Source organism: Macrobrachium rosenbergii, chromosome 50, assembly GCF_040412425.1.
Source record: "Macrobrachium rosenbergii isolate ZJJX-2024 chromosome 50, ASM4041242v1, whole genome shotgun sequence".
In the NCBI taxonomy this organism is placed as follows: domain Eukaryota; kingdom Metazoa; phylum Arthropoda; class Malacostraca; order Decapoda; family Palaemonidae; genus Macrobrachium; species Macrobrachium rosenbergii.
This window is the reverse complement of record NC_089790.1, coordinates 26691654-26707884: the sequence shown is the minus strand read 5'-3', so window position 1 is coordinate 26707884 and position 16231 is coordinate 26691654. Positions and strand designations below refer to the sequence as shown.

General features: G+C 36.6%; 1 protein-coding gene across 11 annotated transcripts in view; it reads right to left on the bottom strand.

Annotated features, from left to right (window-relative positions):
• The window catches only part of LOC136832781 (unconventional myosin-IXb-like), a 210523-nt gene that overhangs the window by 80321 nt on the left and 113971 nt on the right, over nucleotides 1-16231 (bottom strand). For all 11 annotated transcript variants that reach the window (XR_010851314.1, XM_067094322.1, XM_067094328.1 and 8 more), the window contains exons 13-16: nucleotides 11422-11539; nucleotides 9830-9964; nucleotides 4040-4197; nucleotides 2672-2897 (exon numbers count right to left, since the gene is read on the bottom strand). Coding sequence is in view for 10 of the 11 variants with exons in the window: in XM_067094322.1 (XP_066950423.1) it covers nucleotides 2672-2897; nucleotides 4040-4197; nucleotides 9830-9964; nucleotides 11422-11539 (637 nt within the window). In the remaining variant the exon portion in view is untranslated. The remainder of the gene's footprint in view (nucleotides 1-2671; nucleotides 2898-4039; nucleotides 4198-9829; nucleotides 9965-11421; nucleotides 11540-16231) is intronic.

Here is a 16231-nt window from a genome sequence, read left to right as displayed (position 1 = left end):
TATTTTTGAAAGTGCTGGCATTCTTTTCAGGATTAACAGTTATTTTCCCCAGTTTTTTGTATTATGCCATACTTCTTTCATCTTTGAATGCTCAATCACACATTCATCTTACAAGTAATCTTGAAAGTTTTTGCTTTTTAAATATTTTGCCTATTAGCCAATGATTTTACATCACTGCTGTGCTGTGTCTCTGTGAATGCTCAATTTCCAGTTCTCAGTAACTTTTCTTTTAATCAATTTCAATCATTCTAGAATTCTTGCTTAGGATATCATTTTTCTTTATTACTGTTTAATGGATTGTGCAGGGAACTTTTTACCCTTGCCTTGGCCATAGAATGGTGGTTAGCTTAGTAAATTAGCATAGTAATTTTTTGCTTTCATGTGTTTGTCTTTCCTAAGCCACAATAACAGTTGCCTTCAGTTGTCCACTCTATCTAAGCTGCTACTGATTTTAGAATTAGGGGGTTTCATTATTTCAAACTGATTTGATGTAATTACCCTTACTTTTATATCCCTCTGAGGAAGTATACTCATGCCACAGCATGCTTGTGTGGCCAGGATTGTTAGGTCTGGTAGTTTGTATATGTTGTCCTTGGATAAGGACCTACATTCACGGTGCCCTTCATGCATGGCCCAACAGTGTTCCCTCTGGTAGAGAGTGTTGAGTATAAAAAATAATCTGTCAATCTGTGGTACTTGTACGCACAGCAGTGTATACATGTATATAAAAATTAGGCTCCTGCTTTTACAGTTGGTGATTCATTGGACTCCTTTTCTTGTTGCTCTGCAACCATGAATGCAAGTTCTGAATCCCTTCTAATGTGGCTGCTTTCAGTTTGATGTCTTCTCCTGCATTCTGGAGTAATTGATGTAAGTCCCCATCTTGATCACCAGTTTTCTCACTGACAGCTCTTCCATGCCATGAATGTCTTCCTCTGGACTATCTCCAGTCACCCAAAGATGGAGTTACTAGCCTCCTCATCTGTTACTCCATCCAAGCCTTCATTCCTCATATTTGGCTTCCTACTCTAAAGGTTGTCAATACATCCCCTCTTCATCAATGGGTTTCGCTGGTTCTGAACATGATGCTTTCCAGACTAGACTCAAGACATGTCTCCTTCATCCTCCAAAACCAGTTTATCACTGCAGACAACTCTCCCATAAAAAAAATGATCAGACAATGATCTTTTACTCCAACTGTGCTGCCAATGGTTTCGCTGTCACTGTCAACATTTCCTTCTCCCTTGGTGCCTTTCTTTGAGGCTCTTGCTTCAGTAGGTTCAACATCTGTTTTGCTGCTTCTGCATATTAATACCCAACATCCTGTCCTCAACAGCTCCTACATTCTTGGTTGCCTCCTGTGATCTTTGCTCCTCCTGCATACTCAACTGCTTCTGTGTTCTACAGCGCTCCCATGTACTCAGCAGCCCGCGTTCATGTCTGACCTAGTATTCCCAACTGCCTTTATATATTTGGCTTCAGGGTATTCATCTGCCCAAGCAAATCTGGCTCTCACCTTATTCCACATCTTATGGATCCCTGTACATTAATATGTAAGCTCTGAATTCAGTTTTTCCTGTTAATCTATCACCTTCAGTACCCTTGAATATTACATTGTTCATATCTGTTCCTACGCATCTGTCTACATTGGTGCCCTCGCAATTTCCCTGCTTAACTTAGCACCACCAAACCTTGAAAATCTGTCACATCATCATTGTTCACTGTTCTTGTTTGCAAGCCATCTGCTGCTAAGTGGCCCTGCTCACAAAGTTCCTGTGAGACCCCTTGCCCAAGAGTCTCCTCAAGTTGCATCAAAAGGCTTTCTCACCTTAACCCTGTGTGTTCCTCTACTCCTATTCCCTCTGGACTCCCTTTCTCTTGCACCGGGTTTCCCTTAAGTCCCTAAGGAAACAAGACTTGGCACAGCAAAGGAAAGCATCTTGTTGGTTGCAGATTCAGATGACGATAACAGTCTCGGATTTCCATGCACTCCAGAACCACACTTCCTTCACAGAGATTCGTAACTGGATCTCAGACATCTTCAGTACTGACATACACTCCAGATCTCCGCTTGAAGCTCTCTGTTTAAGAGTTCTATTTCCTATTAACTTTGGAAGGTTATTTCATGGGCTGTTTAGATGTTTCTTAGGACCTCTAAGGACCTCCTGCAATTCAAGATCAAACCCCAAGAGGTCATTCTTCTCCCCCCCTGGCTTCAAAGTACAATTTGGAACTCACTGCTGTTTTAAGCTGGCATTTAGGATTGCCAGTGCTTCTGTAAGATTTTATCTATTCTTGCATCTGGGTCTACTATTCTCTTCAGAGCCTTATCTGCTTTGTCCTCCCATAAACAGAAATTCTGGCTATTTATGAATAATGGATTTACAAAACTAACAATGTTTTCACTATCAGCAATTTTTATAAACAAAAAATCATCAATTTTCAGTGGCCCCCTCCCTCCCCATCACTCTTCCTGATGGAGATTGGCACACAGGAACAAGACGCATGCTGCCTTGCAGGACAGCGTACGCTAACTCATGCTTGAAATGGTTGGCCTTTCTTCTTTCAAAATCTTTAAAAGTTCATGTGACTGGTCTGTTTCACAGAGCGTAAGACTATTTATGACTAATGGGTACATAACATGTATTATGATAACTTGAACACTGCTTACCTGCAGTCTGATGACAGCCACTCTGAATGTGAGGAAATTTTGGCGCTGATGTATAGTTCGATACCATCTTTGAATGAGAATGATCCGAGACAAAATAGTTTGGTGGAGCTGACCATCCAATTTTTGTTTCTGAGATTCTCGCATAAATATCTTATTATGTCCCATCTGATATTCGGATTCATCTAACTGCATACTTTGCAGAAAACTCCGTACATCTGCCTGGGAGCTGAAACAAATGTTAAGACAACTAAGTTTAAATAATACTTCAATCACAATAAAATTCACAAATTTTGTTCGGTAACATACGATGGATGTCACTTCTGACTAGATAACTCAACAATAAATAATACTTCAATCACAATAAAATTCACAAATTTTGTTCGGTAACATACGATGGATGTCACTTCTGACTAGATAACTCAACAAGTTTGGATAAACTACCTAATAATAATTCTGAAAGGAAATGATGAACCATAGTATTTCCATTCAACAGTCTTATGACCATTACCTCCAAAAATGCCTATAGAAGCCCATCAAAGCAAAATAAATTCCATCAATCATCGCTACCTTTCCTTGGATTCTGATCCACATACGGATGTAATGCCTACAGAGTATTTTGTATAGCACACTGTTGGTGGCATTTCCATGGTTCTTTGCAGCATTCCTTCAGACCAACATTATCACCATCAGGTAGTTTAACAAGACCACCAATTTAAAATATTTGACTCTCAGAGGGCTGGTCCAAATTCCCTCTGACCCAGCAACATTTTACTTGCTATAAAAGTGAATGGTGATGTCTCCAAACCAAAGTAAATTGCTTACTATCATTTTCCAATTCTACTTCATCTATTCCCACTTAGTATGCTTTCCTTACTTCCATCTCTTGTTTACAAAGAAATCTGTTATGCCAAACCAGGTCTGTAAGTCTCGAAATGAAATTCTATATTTTAGTTAAACTATCTGGTATTAACAAACTAGCTTCCTTTTCCCCTCTTATTTTTCTTGTAATTTCCCAACTACTTACATACAATGTGATGAACTATACCAAACCTGATGAGTTTAAAATATTTGTAACATTTATGATAGACTATCTTTTGTACGACCACAGGGGTACAATCCACTGTAAAATCACATAACTGCATTTTATTCTTACTACACAATAAATGCTCTGAACAGAGATGTAATTCTATAACTGAATGTTTTTGTTAAATTTTCTTGGAAGTCAATCAAAGAAACAAAATTAGTCTCTAATTTCAACAATATTTTACGACTTTTACAAGTGCTGCAAGTACAAATACAAATCTTGCTGACAGAAGTATGGTTGTAAAAAATCTATTTAACTACAATTTCTGAAAAAGGGGAGAATACCTCAACAGTCCTCTTGGTAGTAGTATTCTGTAATGATGAATAAATTCATCATAGGTGAGTCGTACATTAAAACCAGCCTGCCGTATTCTCACCGTCTCTAACATACCAGTGTAACGAAGTTGACGCATAACCAGTTCATCTCCAAACACATTAGGTTCCTAGAAATATTAAATGTTAAAATGATACAGCTACAAACAAAACATTTTTTCAGTTACATAATATACATGGTACAAACCAATACCTTACCAGAGCCAATTAACTACCTGGGCACAAAAGCAAATGAAAGTGAGCTTTATCACCAACACAGGTATCATCAAGTAAGACGGCAGTACTGCTCCAAAATAAGTCTAGTTATCAATCTATTTGATATGTAGTACAGTATTGGTCACATAAGGTCTGAGTTAAACAATCCTACATTGGGGTGATCTTACCCAGAAGATGGTAGCTGAACCAAGTAGGAAAAGTTGCCTGTCTTGTTAAGTCTGATAGGTGTCCAGATCCAGATACTTGCCTTGTGTAGTTTATCAAGCTTAATGAGTAGCAGTCTGGGGTTTACTATAGATGGTAGGTTGTTGTGATGGTAACACATCACTTGATGGGACCAGGCGTATTTGATCTAGTCATAGGAACTGCAGCTTTGGCCGTTTCATTAGCCTTTTTATTTTGAAATGCTTCTAAAGCACTTATAGTCACTGAAAATTACCGCTTTCTGTGATGCTATATTTTCAATAATCTTTACTACATTATCAAGTCAAGAAAACTGGCCTATCTAATTAAACAATATTGCAGCAAATCCTACACCAGTTTAAGATTTGGATCCATCTGTAAAGTGTTGGAAATGTGGACCTTTACATCTTATATATTCCACTGTATGTTGCTTATGGTGTTCAGGGGTGTATACATATCTGGAAAGATTGCACAAGTGTGTGCAGACACACATTTTACACATAATCCTTGGAGGGACACATAATCCTTGGAGGGAGAGAGAAATTTAACTGGCAAAGAAGTGTGATGCTCACACGTATTGACTAAAAAAATTCTGACGTGTGATGCTTACATGTACTAACTAAAAAACTCTGCTAACTCTAATTGGGAATGGTGATGGATGATTGCTTATAAAAAAACATCTCTTTGACTGAAAAGGTTTTTAGCTGGTGAGTCACTTGCCTGAATCTTGATGGTGCTACTTACAGTTATAAAGTCATAGTGCTGCAAGAGGAGGTTATTTGTCATTTTCAGCTTATACTGAATTATAAGGGGAGGATTTGCACAGACTTGCAGACTCCAGTGCACATTTGGAGTCCTTCACTGTGAATTGGATTTCAACTTTTTAAAGTAGCATATGATGCAGTCATAATTTGGGTTCCAGTCTAAAACATGTAGAATAGTTGTTTTATATTGTAACATCAGGATTGATTTGCCTGCTTCCCAATCTGTGTGATAGCTTTTTCGCCATGTTTAATACATTTCAGCTTTTGGCTTTAATGTATGCTATATACACTTTCACATTACAAATCTTAAACCTACAAACATTAAAATCTAGTAGACAGAAATTAAATTGGACTCCACCATATCGATCCCAAGCCCAAGGTTCCCAATCAGGAAGAGGAGGAGGGTTGCTGTCAGAGCTGGCTAACCTAGTTTTAAAAAGCAAGCCAAACCCAAATTAATAAATCTTGACCTTTTGGGAAGCAGAAATAAGGATGGGGGTACCCTAGAAGTGATGCGTTCCATGGGCCCTCATATGTAATGAGAAATGGGCAAGGAGTCTTGCAGTATCCTTGCCTACGACTCAAGACGTTAGTGGGAATCTGAAGGAAATGAAAGAGAAGGGTATAACTTGAAAAGGAACATGGAATGTTGAGAGTCTTACTGGAAAACGAAACCAAGAGGAAAGGGAAAAGAGCAAAAATTTTAGGAAATGTATATAAATTCTTTTACAATGGTGAAAGTAAGAGGAGTGGAGCTGGGATCATTGAAAAGGATACACTGAGTAAAAATGTGAGTACACAGGGTGAATGCCCTGCTTTTGTCCAAGTAAGGTTTAAAAAGAAAGACTGTGAATGTCTTAACAGCTTATGCACCAAAACAAGGTCGTCTGGAGGAAGAGAAAGAGGCTTTTAGAGAATCTGTGAGGGAGTACCTTAGAAATAAAACCAAATCTGAGGTAATAATAGTTGGAGGGGACTTACATTCAGGAACAGTGGATGTCTCTGAGTGTGTTCATAGAGGGAAAAGATATAGTGAGAAAAATAGTGAAGGCACGAGATTGCTGGAGATGGTGAAAGGGCTGGATACGTATGTTATAAACACAAGGTTTCAGAAAAGGAAACGTCATCTTATCATATACAAAAGCAGACAGTGGGAGACACAGATATGCTACTTACCAACAAGACAGGAGGGACATTATGAACAGTAAGGTAATATCTGGAGTGGGTGTGGTCAGGCAGCAAAGATTATTAGTGAATAGGTACCGAGAGGAAGAGAAAGTGGTCAACTGCAAAGAAAATTAAATTATAAGAATGAATAGAAACTGAAAAATAGGTCAAAATTGCAGAGCATAGAGAAGCTTGGCGAAGAGAAAGGACACAAGAAGGTTGGGATGGCAGAGATAAGAAATGGCATGAGATGAAAACCATATTGCCATAGGTAGCAAATGAAGTTTGTAGGATGACAGGGGGAGTGGTAATCTTTACTGAAAGAAGCATGGTGATCAAATAGAGCTTTGGAAGAAAATCTGTGTGATGCAAGAACTAGAAAGAGATACAGAAACACCCATAAGAAGGTATAGAAGTTTGGGGGCCCGTCAAAAAAATGAAGCCAGCAAACTCCCCCTATAAGAAACTAGAGATCTGAGGGGAAAAACAAATGATACACAAAATATAATACATAAAATATCCAAGGCCAAAGAGAGGGTAAAAAAGGGATATGATACGATGCCCTTATATAAAAGACAAAAATAGCAACATACTGATTAAGGACGATGATGTGTACTGTGAAGATGGAAAGAATACTTTGAAACACTTCTGAAAATAGAAAATGAACAAGGAGCACTGGAGGATTATCTCCCCATCTTAGGACCTTTAGAGAACTCAGAAGGATAGAAATAGGGAAGGCATCCAGAAAATGAAGAACAACAACGCAGGTGGACCAACAGGAGTGGTAATAGAAATTATAAGAGCTTTAGATAAGGAAGGTACAGAATGACTGTGTGAGCTGTTGGAGATATGCAGAGGAAAGAAGGAATACCTTTTGGCCAGGAGGAGAGTGAAATGGTGAACATCTATAAGCAAAAGGGTGATGTTATGGAATGTAGAAATTAGAGAGGAATAAAGTTTATGGAACACACGCTTAAAGGGATCAAAAACACTCTGTGTCAAAATGTTGGCATCAGTAAAATGCAATTAAGAATCATGTCTTAGAAAAGCACAGTAGATGACCTTTTTACTGCAAAACAAGTGCAGTAGAAATTTTTGGAAGGCAACAGGAAGCTACTGGTGTTCTGTAGACCTAGAAAATGTTTTTGACAGAATACCCAGAGTAGTAGTTTACTGGAGTTTGAGAAAGAAAGGAGTTCCCAAGAGGTTCATAAGCATGATGAAAGTAATTTATGTATAAAGGAGTAAGAACAGTAGTAAGGACAAAATATAGACAGACACTTTTCACATCATGGTTGCCTATTCCTCTTTGTAGTTGTGATATATGTGCTGAGCAAGCATGTGATAGAAAAAATGCTTGGGGATCTGCTGTTTGCAGATTACCTGGTTGTAAAAACAGAAACTGGAGAATTGCATGTGAGCTACAGGTCTCGGCAGGAGTGCCTAGAAACAGGACTAAAAGCCCCTGGCGTAAAAAAAAAAGTAATACTCAGCAGCAGATGGAAGAGAGGAACTACAAGTACGGTCAAGACCTGGCAAGGAAGTGAAGTACACAAATAGTTTCAAGTACTTGGGTTCTGCCACAAGTGAACACAGTGGATGTGAGATGAATGTGTAGTACAAAAATAAATAAAAAATTAGGGGTGATACTTGATAAGATTTTTTTGAGACCAAGGATTAAGGTCTACAAAACAGTGACCAGACCAGTGCTGCTTTATGGTGAAGAAACATGGGCAATGCGAAACAAAAGAGGGAGCCCTGGAAAGGACAGAGATGAGAATGTTGTGATAGATCCTGGGGGTGTCATTGATGGAAATAATTTAAAGCGAATACAAAAGGGGAGAGTCTTTGTAAAATAACAGATAAAGCCAGGGAAAGTAGGACAGTGTGGTATGGTTATAAGATTCACATGGATTAGGATGCCCTGGTTAAGAAGTCCTATGATATGTCCATGGAGGATAGAAGTAGAGGTAGGCAGAGAATTAGATGGAGTGGTGTTGTAGAGGGAGACAGGAAATTCTTGGGTGCAGAACACTTTTTCTTATGGAAAATATCAGGTTACTTTGACATTAATTTTTTCATTTCCCATGATATAATTACAACATTTTGTACAGCAATAAGTAAATAATTTATCTGGGTGTTCTGAAACAAAACCAAAAACTATATCAAAAAATATTTTTTGGTATATTTTTTGGGTAAAATGCAAAATATTTGTGTATTGCCTAATTTCTACTGATTATTTCACAGATTAAAGTCTTATAAGGAGGACTTTTTCATGCCACTGCATAGAGCAATCATTCAGCTGGAAAATTAATCAAAACTGAGCAGTCTATCAAGGAAAATGTCAGTATTACACATCTTTGAACAAAAAGCGAAAACATTTTTATGCCTATTGCTCGAGTCACAGCCACTTCCCGCAAACGTTACTGTTTATAAAGGTCATAAGCCAAAGGGTTAAAAATGAGGTAGTCTGGAGATAGTGACTGACAGAGGATACCCTGAAGGAGATTGTAATCCAGTAAGGTACGTCCTTCATTGGTATGCCTAAACATTTTCCCTTATCTTCCTAGAGAATCAGCCATGGATTTACAGGAACTTCTTAAAAAACTGGCCTTAAGAAACTAGTTTCCTTTATAAAAAAAAGTTGATCCAGCTATATCTAACACTCTTTGGCATACTTTCATTTCCTTGACAAGACAAGGATAATAATGTATTTTGATTGGACTTTTCTACTTTCTTTCAGTCTTGATGAACCAGAGCTTGCACCATGTTAATACTGATTCAAAAAATAAAGAGGGGAGGGGCATAAGTGATGGAATAAAGCTATATTCCATTAGTGAACGTGTAACTTTCAGGTTACCACAAAAGAAAGAAGAGTTGTTGAAAAGTGATCCTGTTGGTGGTAAATACATGCCATTCATCCGAGAACCTTCCCTGAATTTCTTATGTGACCCATCCATAATCAATGTCATAATTGTATTAAAACTTTGTGAGCTGTGGAGAGGATAAAGGCTAGGGGCGGAAACAAAATAATAGTAAAATAGAAAAAATCAGGTCCTATCAAATTAATTTTCAATATCAGTTTTTAATACGTTTCAGAATCTCAGAATGGTATTTAAAGTATAGAGAAAACTGAAAATGCTGTAATTCCTGTGCAGGATAAATGGGCTTTTGACAAACTCATGTGTCTTCCATTTCTACAAATTAAGATATATGCTGCAAAGTTTGCCATATGCAAGAATTTAGTTTAATCAATAACAGTATGACATCAATTTATTGACTCTCATTAAATCTACAGTATTTGGAGTTATCTTAAATAACCAAGCAACAAACACTGGACCAAAATTTTCAAATTTAAAGACTTCACAATAACTTTTTCCAATGGTAATACTGTAGCTATATAAGATCTTACCTTGTTAGCATTACTTTTAATACATCTAATAAAAAATGGATTAGCAGTATTCAGAGCTTCCATCAGATTCTGCAGAGACAACTGAAATTGGCCTGTCACCGTATGAGGTGGTTTACGAGATCCTGGAAGACGACCCTGAAATAAAATATCTTATGACTATCACTGCAGATATTCATTACATGATTAAAAGTTAAAAGCACTTCAACACACAGCTGAGTGAATCATTAATCACCAAAATCTTGAAAAGATACCATTTAATGCAAACTACCATGATATGGCTAAACCTGACTTCCGGCATGGGTAGGTTTCACTTTATGAAGCAAATCCACTAATCACACATCATTAACTGGTGACTATTCTGGCCCAGACTAAGTCGAATGGGCAAGGAACAGGGTAGATTAAATAAACTTGTATAGATAACATAGTGTCTTCAATCATGCAAACTTACATACTGTAGATACTTAACTAAACAGAACTGAATCAAATCAACGGCAGTGATATTTACCAAAACATGACTAAGCCAAAGAGTAATGCTATTTAGCACCAGCAAGTAAAGGGGAGATAATGTTGTTTACTATATTTGTCATTTGTGCTTTACTTTCACTAATGATCATTTTTCACCTTAATGGGTTCATAGTAAATTTACTGTTACACAGCATTTTGCTTGTACACCATTGTACAATAAAAAGTCAATTTATTCTGTATATCATTTGAGAACTGTGCACGCATTCCCTTCTTCAACATCTTATGTGATTTTTAATAGGACTGCTATGTACACCAATATTTTAATTCTCTTTTTCAATAAGGCTACTGTACTGTTATGTGCTTTTACACAATATTTACAGTACAGTCTGGTCCAATTTTTACTATAGCTTTTCTTGTGTTTAACTATTGGAAATCTTTTTCGATTACGCCTATTGTGTATCTGAACTGGATATTAAGGCTTCCACTGAACCTTTTGCTAAATCCAATAAACCTTTCCTCAACATTTCTTCTTCTCAGGCATATTTAGTACATCCCTCTTTTGAATCCATGTTTTTCCAACAACAATACTGTAATGATTTTTCAGTTTATCAGACAGCTAATGATCAAAGTTTTCACTGGCCTGGCCCAAAGGCTCAGACATCTATAATACTTAACTCAAGAGTAAAGCCTCTGATAAACTTATATATATACAGTACTAAAGAGGTTAAAACATCAGAATTTTGTTGATACTTATAACTGATACTGAAACCCACATAACTCAAAGCTTTGAAGAAAAAACAAAATAAGCATCCAAACACTTGGAATATTTTGCCTACTGTAAACACATAACATCATGAAAATTTTGAATATTTTCTTCACTTATGTTAAGAAGTAAAGTACGTTACTTCTGTACTCATATCAAGTACAGTATCTTATTTCAGCAAGTAAAAAGTTTTGTACCTTATTTCCCGAATTATATATCCTCAGGTTCAAAATATTCCACTAACTTTAAAAGTACTTCAAAATCATTTAGGCGTTTCAAAAATAAATGAATCGAAGTATGATGTTATGATACTGTCTGATCTAAAATTATATGTATGGTAGATTATTGTAACAATCATACATACTTGTAATGCTAATGACTGTGTCCTCTGTGCCAGAGCTTTCACAGTTTTCAAGTTCTTCTGATGCCTTGGACCATGAGATCGCGAACGAGATCTGCTGTGCCTTGTCTTCCGCAACCGACTGGAAAGGAAGTTGTTTTAATTACATTTAATTACAACTTTCATCAAGTAATACAGAACAGCATTCTAAAAACAAATTATGAAAGAAAGTAGCCATACCCAAGCAATAAACAATATAGAGTACATCTCACACTTCACAATGACTATATAGTATATATATATAAATAAATAAATAAATGTATATATATATATATATATATATATATATATATATATATATATATATATATATATATATATATATATATATATATATATATATATATATATATATATATATACATATACATATATATATATATAATATTCACTAACAGTAAGCTAAAGATGTTGTTTCATATTCAATTTGCTCTACCTCAACAATAAAATCAAAGAGGAATTATAACTGATAAGTAGTTCATCAACTCGGAGGTTCAACCCCAACACTGCAAAACTCCAACTTCAGCAACAAATACTCTACCATTCGGCTTTCAAGAGAGGTGAAGTTGATACCGACTGCTGTACATCTGCTTGACAGATGCATGCATTTGTACTTAGTGTTGGCATTAACCTACCTGCCTATGCCAGCCGGGTGCTATTTTGAAATAAGTAGCTAACCATAACTTTTTATCAGATCACCATGGCAGTTTTATATTCACAAATATTAAGTTACAAATGTTGTTTAATATATGTATCTAATACAATCTACCAAGAAAATAATACAGTACTGAAGGAGGATTATAAATGATAAGTGGTTCATCACCTGGGAGATTTGATTCTCCAAAGTGACCACACCTCCAACTCGGCTGACAAGTATTCTACCATTTGACTGTTAAGAGAGGTGTAGGTTGATAACAGCTCTGCCAGACATATGCTAGTTAAATGCAATTATTTGTACTTTGCATTGGCATCAACCCACCCACACCATGCCAGCTGATTGGTATTTTTGAAATGTAGCTATATTTGAATTGCTACAAATGAATTTTTATCACATCACTGTGACATTTTTATATCCATTTAATATTCTATTTTTTCTGTCTCGGTAATAATATCAAATGGTGATTATAATCGATAAGTAGTTCGTCACCAGGGAGATTCAATCCCGACGAATAACCACTGAGTTTAGTAACAAGTACTTAACCATTCGGCTGTCAAGAGAATTATGAGATGATACCAATTCTGGTGTACATATGCCTATCAAATGCAGGTACTTGTCCCTGGCATTGGCATAAACCCGAAAAACACGTGAGACATGCTGCAAATGGTCTCTTGAGTAGAGGTACTGTATATCTATACTGAAAAGAGGACTTAGAAACACTATCAATCGACAATTCCTGCCTATGACTCTATAGACATCTTGGTATACAACTCTCTGAACCTTATTTTCCAGCATTCTCTACAAAGGAATAGATTTCATAAGATGATATTCTATCCCTGATAAACCTATGATCCTACCAACAAGACACCAACCTTTGAGCTGTGGCCTGCCTTCTTTAGCCCCACTCTTTCATGACTCCTGCTCCACTTCTGGCACCTTCTTATGATGTACCATGCAAATTTACTTTCCCAACCTTCTTAATCCAAGCTAATATACACCATTTATAATGGTGGCCAACATTCTTTCACTGCCAGTCATCTAACTGCCTTATGTACTGGCACTGTTGCCCTTACTACCCTGGCCTGGCCAGCTCCCTGCTCCCCCAGTCTTCAATGCTAAAGGTTGTGGAAAACATTCTGTATGTCTACCAGCAGAAAGTGCTGCTGTCAATCTAGCTGCAGTTGTGATGTTTTACTCACTCATCCCTCAGTGAGCTTCACTTTGAAGCTGGCTCAGATCCACCTCTGCCAACTTATTAAGGGGAGTGTTTGACGAAAAAATCAAAGAATCCAAATTTTTCCTGATATTTCACATACAGACTCTTACACCTCTTGACTATATTCTCAGAAAATTTTATTAAAAAATTCGCAATAGTTTTGGAGTCATAAGCCAAAACTGTAACCCTACTATCACTGAGAAAATTACATTTTTCGTATAACTTCAGTATATTGGTAGTAATTTCAATTTAGCTATCAAAGAAGAATATCTAAATGCGGTATATGGCAACTATATCCTACGCAAGTGCGTAGAGGCTCTGTTGGGTGAAGGAGTGTACCCAATTGGGTGATCAGTGGCAGCTCAGCTCTCGACGAACCAAGACATCACGCTGCCCAACCTCGCCTGTGTTTTGACACACTTTTCATTAAGCGCACTTATATTACTTTGCAAGTCAATTTTTTGTATTTCTCTTGGCTTTGCAATACTTCTTTGCTTAGAGGAAACCATGACGAGACCAAGAAAATTTAAACATCTACGTTCCATAAGAGAAAGGAAGAAACGACGTCATGAAGAGGGAGGCATCGATAGCGGTGAAGTGGGTGGGGCAGAAGAGGCCACTTACACTCGGTCGACCTTATCTCATCCAGCTACCACCAGCCAACAACAACAACTAGAACTACAACCATCTACCTCTCGTGCTGGAGATATTCAAGTACCTATTTTAGAAGAGGAAATTGTTCACCGGTACTTGTTACGAAAGAAATTATTAGAAGAATTACAGATAAAAGAGAAAAAGAGAGTGGCTGATGATTCACAAAAAACCCTTAGCATTAGTATGAAGAGGCTAAAAGAACTAATGAAATTCAAGTGTAAATGCAAAAAGAAACCCTTTATCATTACAAGCTGGTTCCTCATGTGGCAGAAATGATTAAAGATATTCAAGGCAAAAGATGCAAACAGAAGATCGTCAGTTCCCCTGAGTCTTATGGGAAGAATTTGTATAAACGGAACATCATTATTTTGTATTTGTCCATTGTCGAAAACTTTGGCTTTGCTGGATTACGAAGATGTTTAGGCGCATTTGGAATGAAGATGATTTCAACATATTCATATTATCACCATCTTCGTTCCATCTTCCAGTTAATGAAAGAACATTACAAGAAGAAACAAGAAAATATCTACCAGTGCATCAGAAAACATTATGAAGAAAAGCTAAAGGTTGTTCCTGAAGAAGATTGCTGTTTGAAGATTGATGTTTCTTATGATGGGACTTGGATGAAGAGAGGGCATACATCAAAAGTTGGCATGGCACTAGTTATAGAAGTTTGCACTGGATTTGTCATCGACTACGAAGTGATGAACAAATATTGCAGTGCGTGTATGTACAAATGCAATGACTTAAAGAACAAGAAAATTACTCAAGAGTATTTTGATACATGGCAAAGAAATCATGAATGTACTGTAAACTACTCTGGAACTGCTGCAGGAATGGAACCCAAAGGAGCAAGTGGGATTTTTGGCCGTTCAATGTACTTGAAATTCAAGTATGAATACTTCGTGGGAGATGGAGATTCCAGTGCTTACAATGCTGTATGTGCAATGAATGATGGCCCAGGACCATATGAAGACATCAAAGTAATAAAGATTGAATGTATCAATCATGTACAGAAAAGAATGGGTGCTCATCTCCGAAAATTACGCGACAAGTTGAAAGTACCCGTAACAACGAAGACAGGCACGAAGATGTTCCAGAGTTTATTAGGAGGTAATCTTGGGTCCAGGTAAGCCAGTCTAGATCCCTCTCAAAACACACTGTCTAGACAGTCACCAAGTCAATACATGGGGAAAATAAATACAATTCAGCAAAATAATTTCCAGATATATCAACGAGTAGAGACATTCGAAAAACCCATTACCAATGTACCTGAACCCCTATTAATGTACATTTTCATGACAATAACAGCTGATCATAAAATTGATAAAGCTTAAAAAAACATAAAACAGGGCAAACTCAATACTTGTGTCCACTTAAAAGGAAAATAAATTTCAAAACAAAAAGCAACTGAAAGAGGATAGGGATTCCCTAGAAAGGTTTACCCTCTTCCTCAAAAAATGCTTTATAAATTTTAGCAGCTATTTGGCATTTCTGCTGCTATTCATCACAAAAAATGCTTCATAAATTTTAGCAGCTATTTGGCATTTCTGCTGCTATTCATCAAAGTGCAAAAAGTTACATAACAGGTATAGTTTGTAATTTGTATGAATGCAATTTTATCTACAAATATCTTTCTATGAAAAAAATTCCTGTGCATAAAGGCTTATCTTTGCTTGTGGCTGCAAAAGAGGAAAAAAGAGATTACCAAAACTTGGAAAAACTTCATGCAAAGCAATTTGTGACACTTCAATATCTATGACTCTAAAATGGTAGGATTTTACAAAAATATTCCATAAAGCAAAATATTACAGCAATTTTATCTATACTAATACAGAAGTAAATTATGTCCCAAAAACCAAAGGTACATACAATAGCAAAACAAGATTTACAATCAGAATAATATGCAATGCCCTAACATTAGAGAAGCAAACTAGAAAAAAGAAATCATATGTATGCATAACAAGTACGTCTGCCTTCGAAAATGCAAAATGTTAATGCTTTACAGTGCACATACTAAAAGCAATTCAGTGCAAGTCTAAGATCTTTATATTAATTTCACCTACAATTAAGTTGTAGGTTGTTAAGGGTTAATACTTGAAATATATATAATCTTATTGATTTACAATTAATTAGATTGCACTAACAAATATCAAGAATCCCTTGCCAATGAAAACAACTTACCGAAGGTGCCAAGACTTAGAAAGCCGGCTAATCAAAAGCAAAAACAAAATTTAACATGTTTA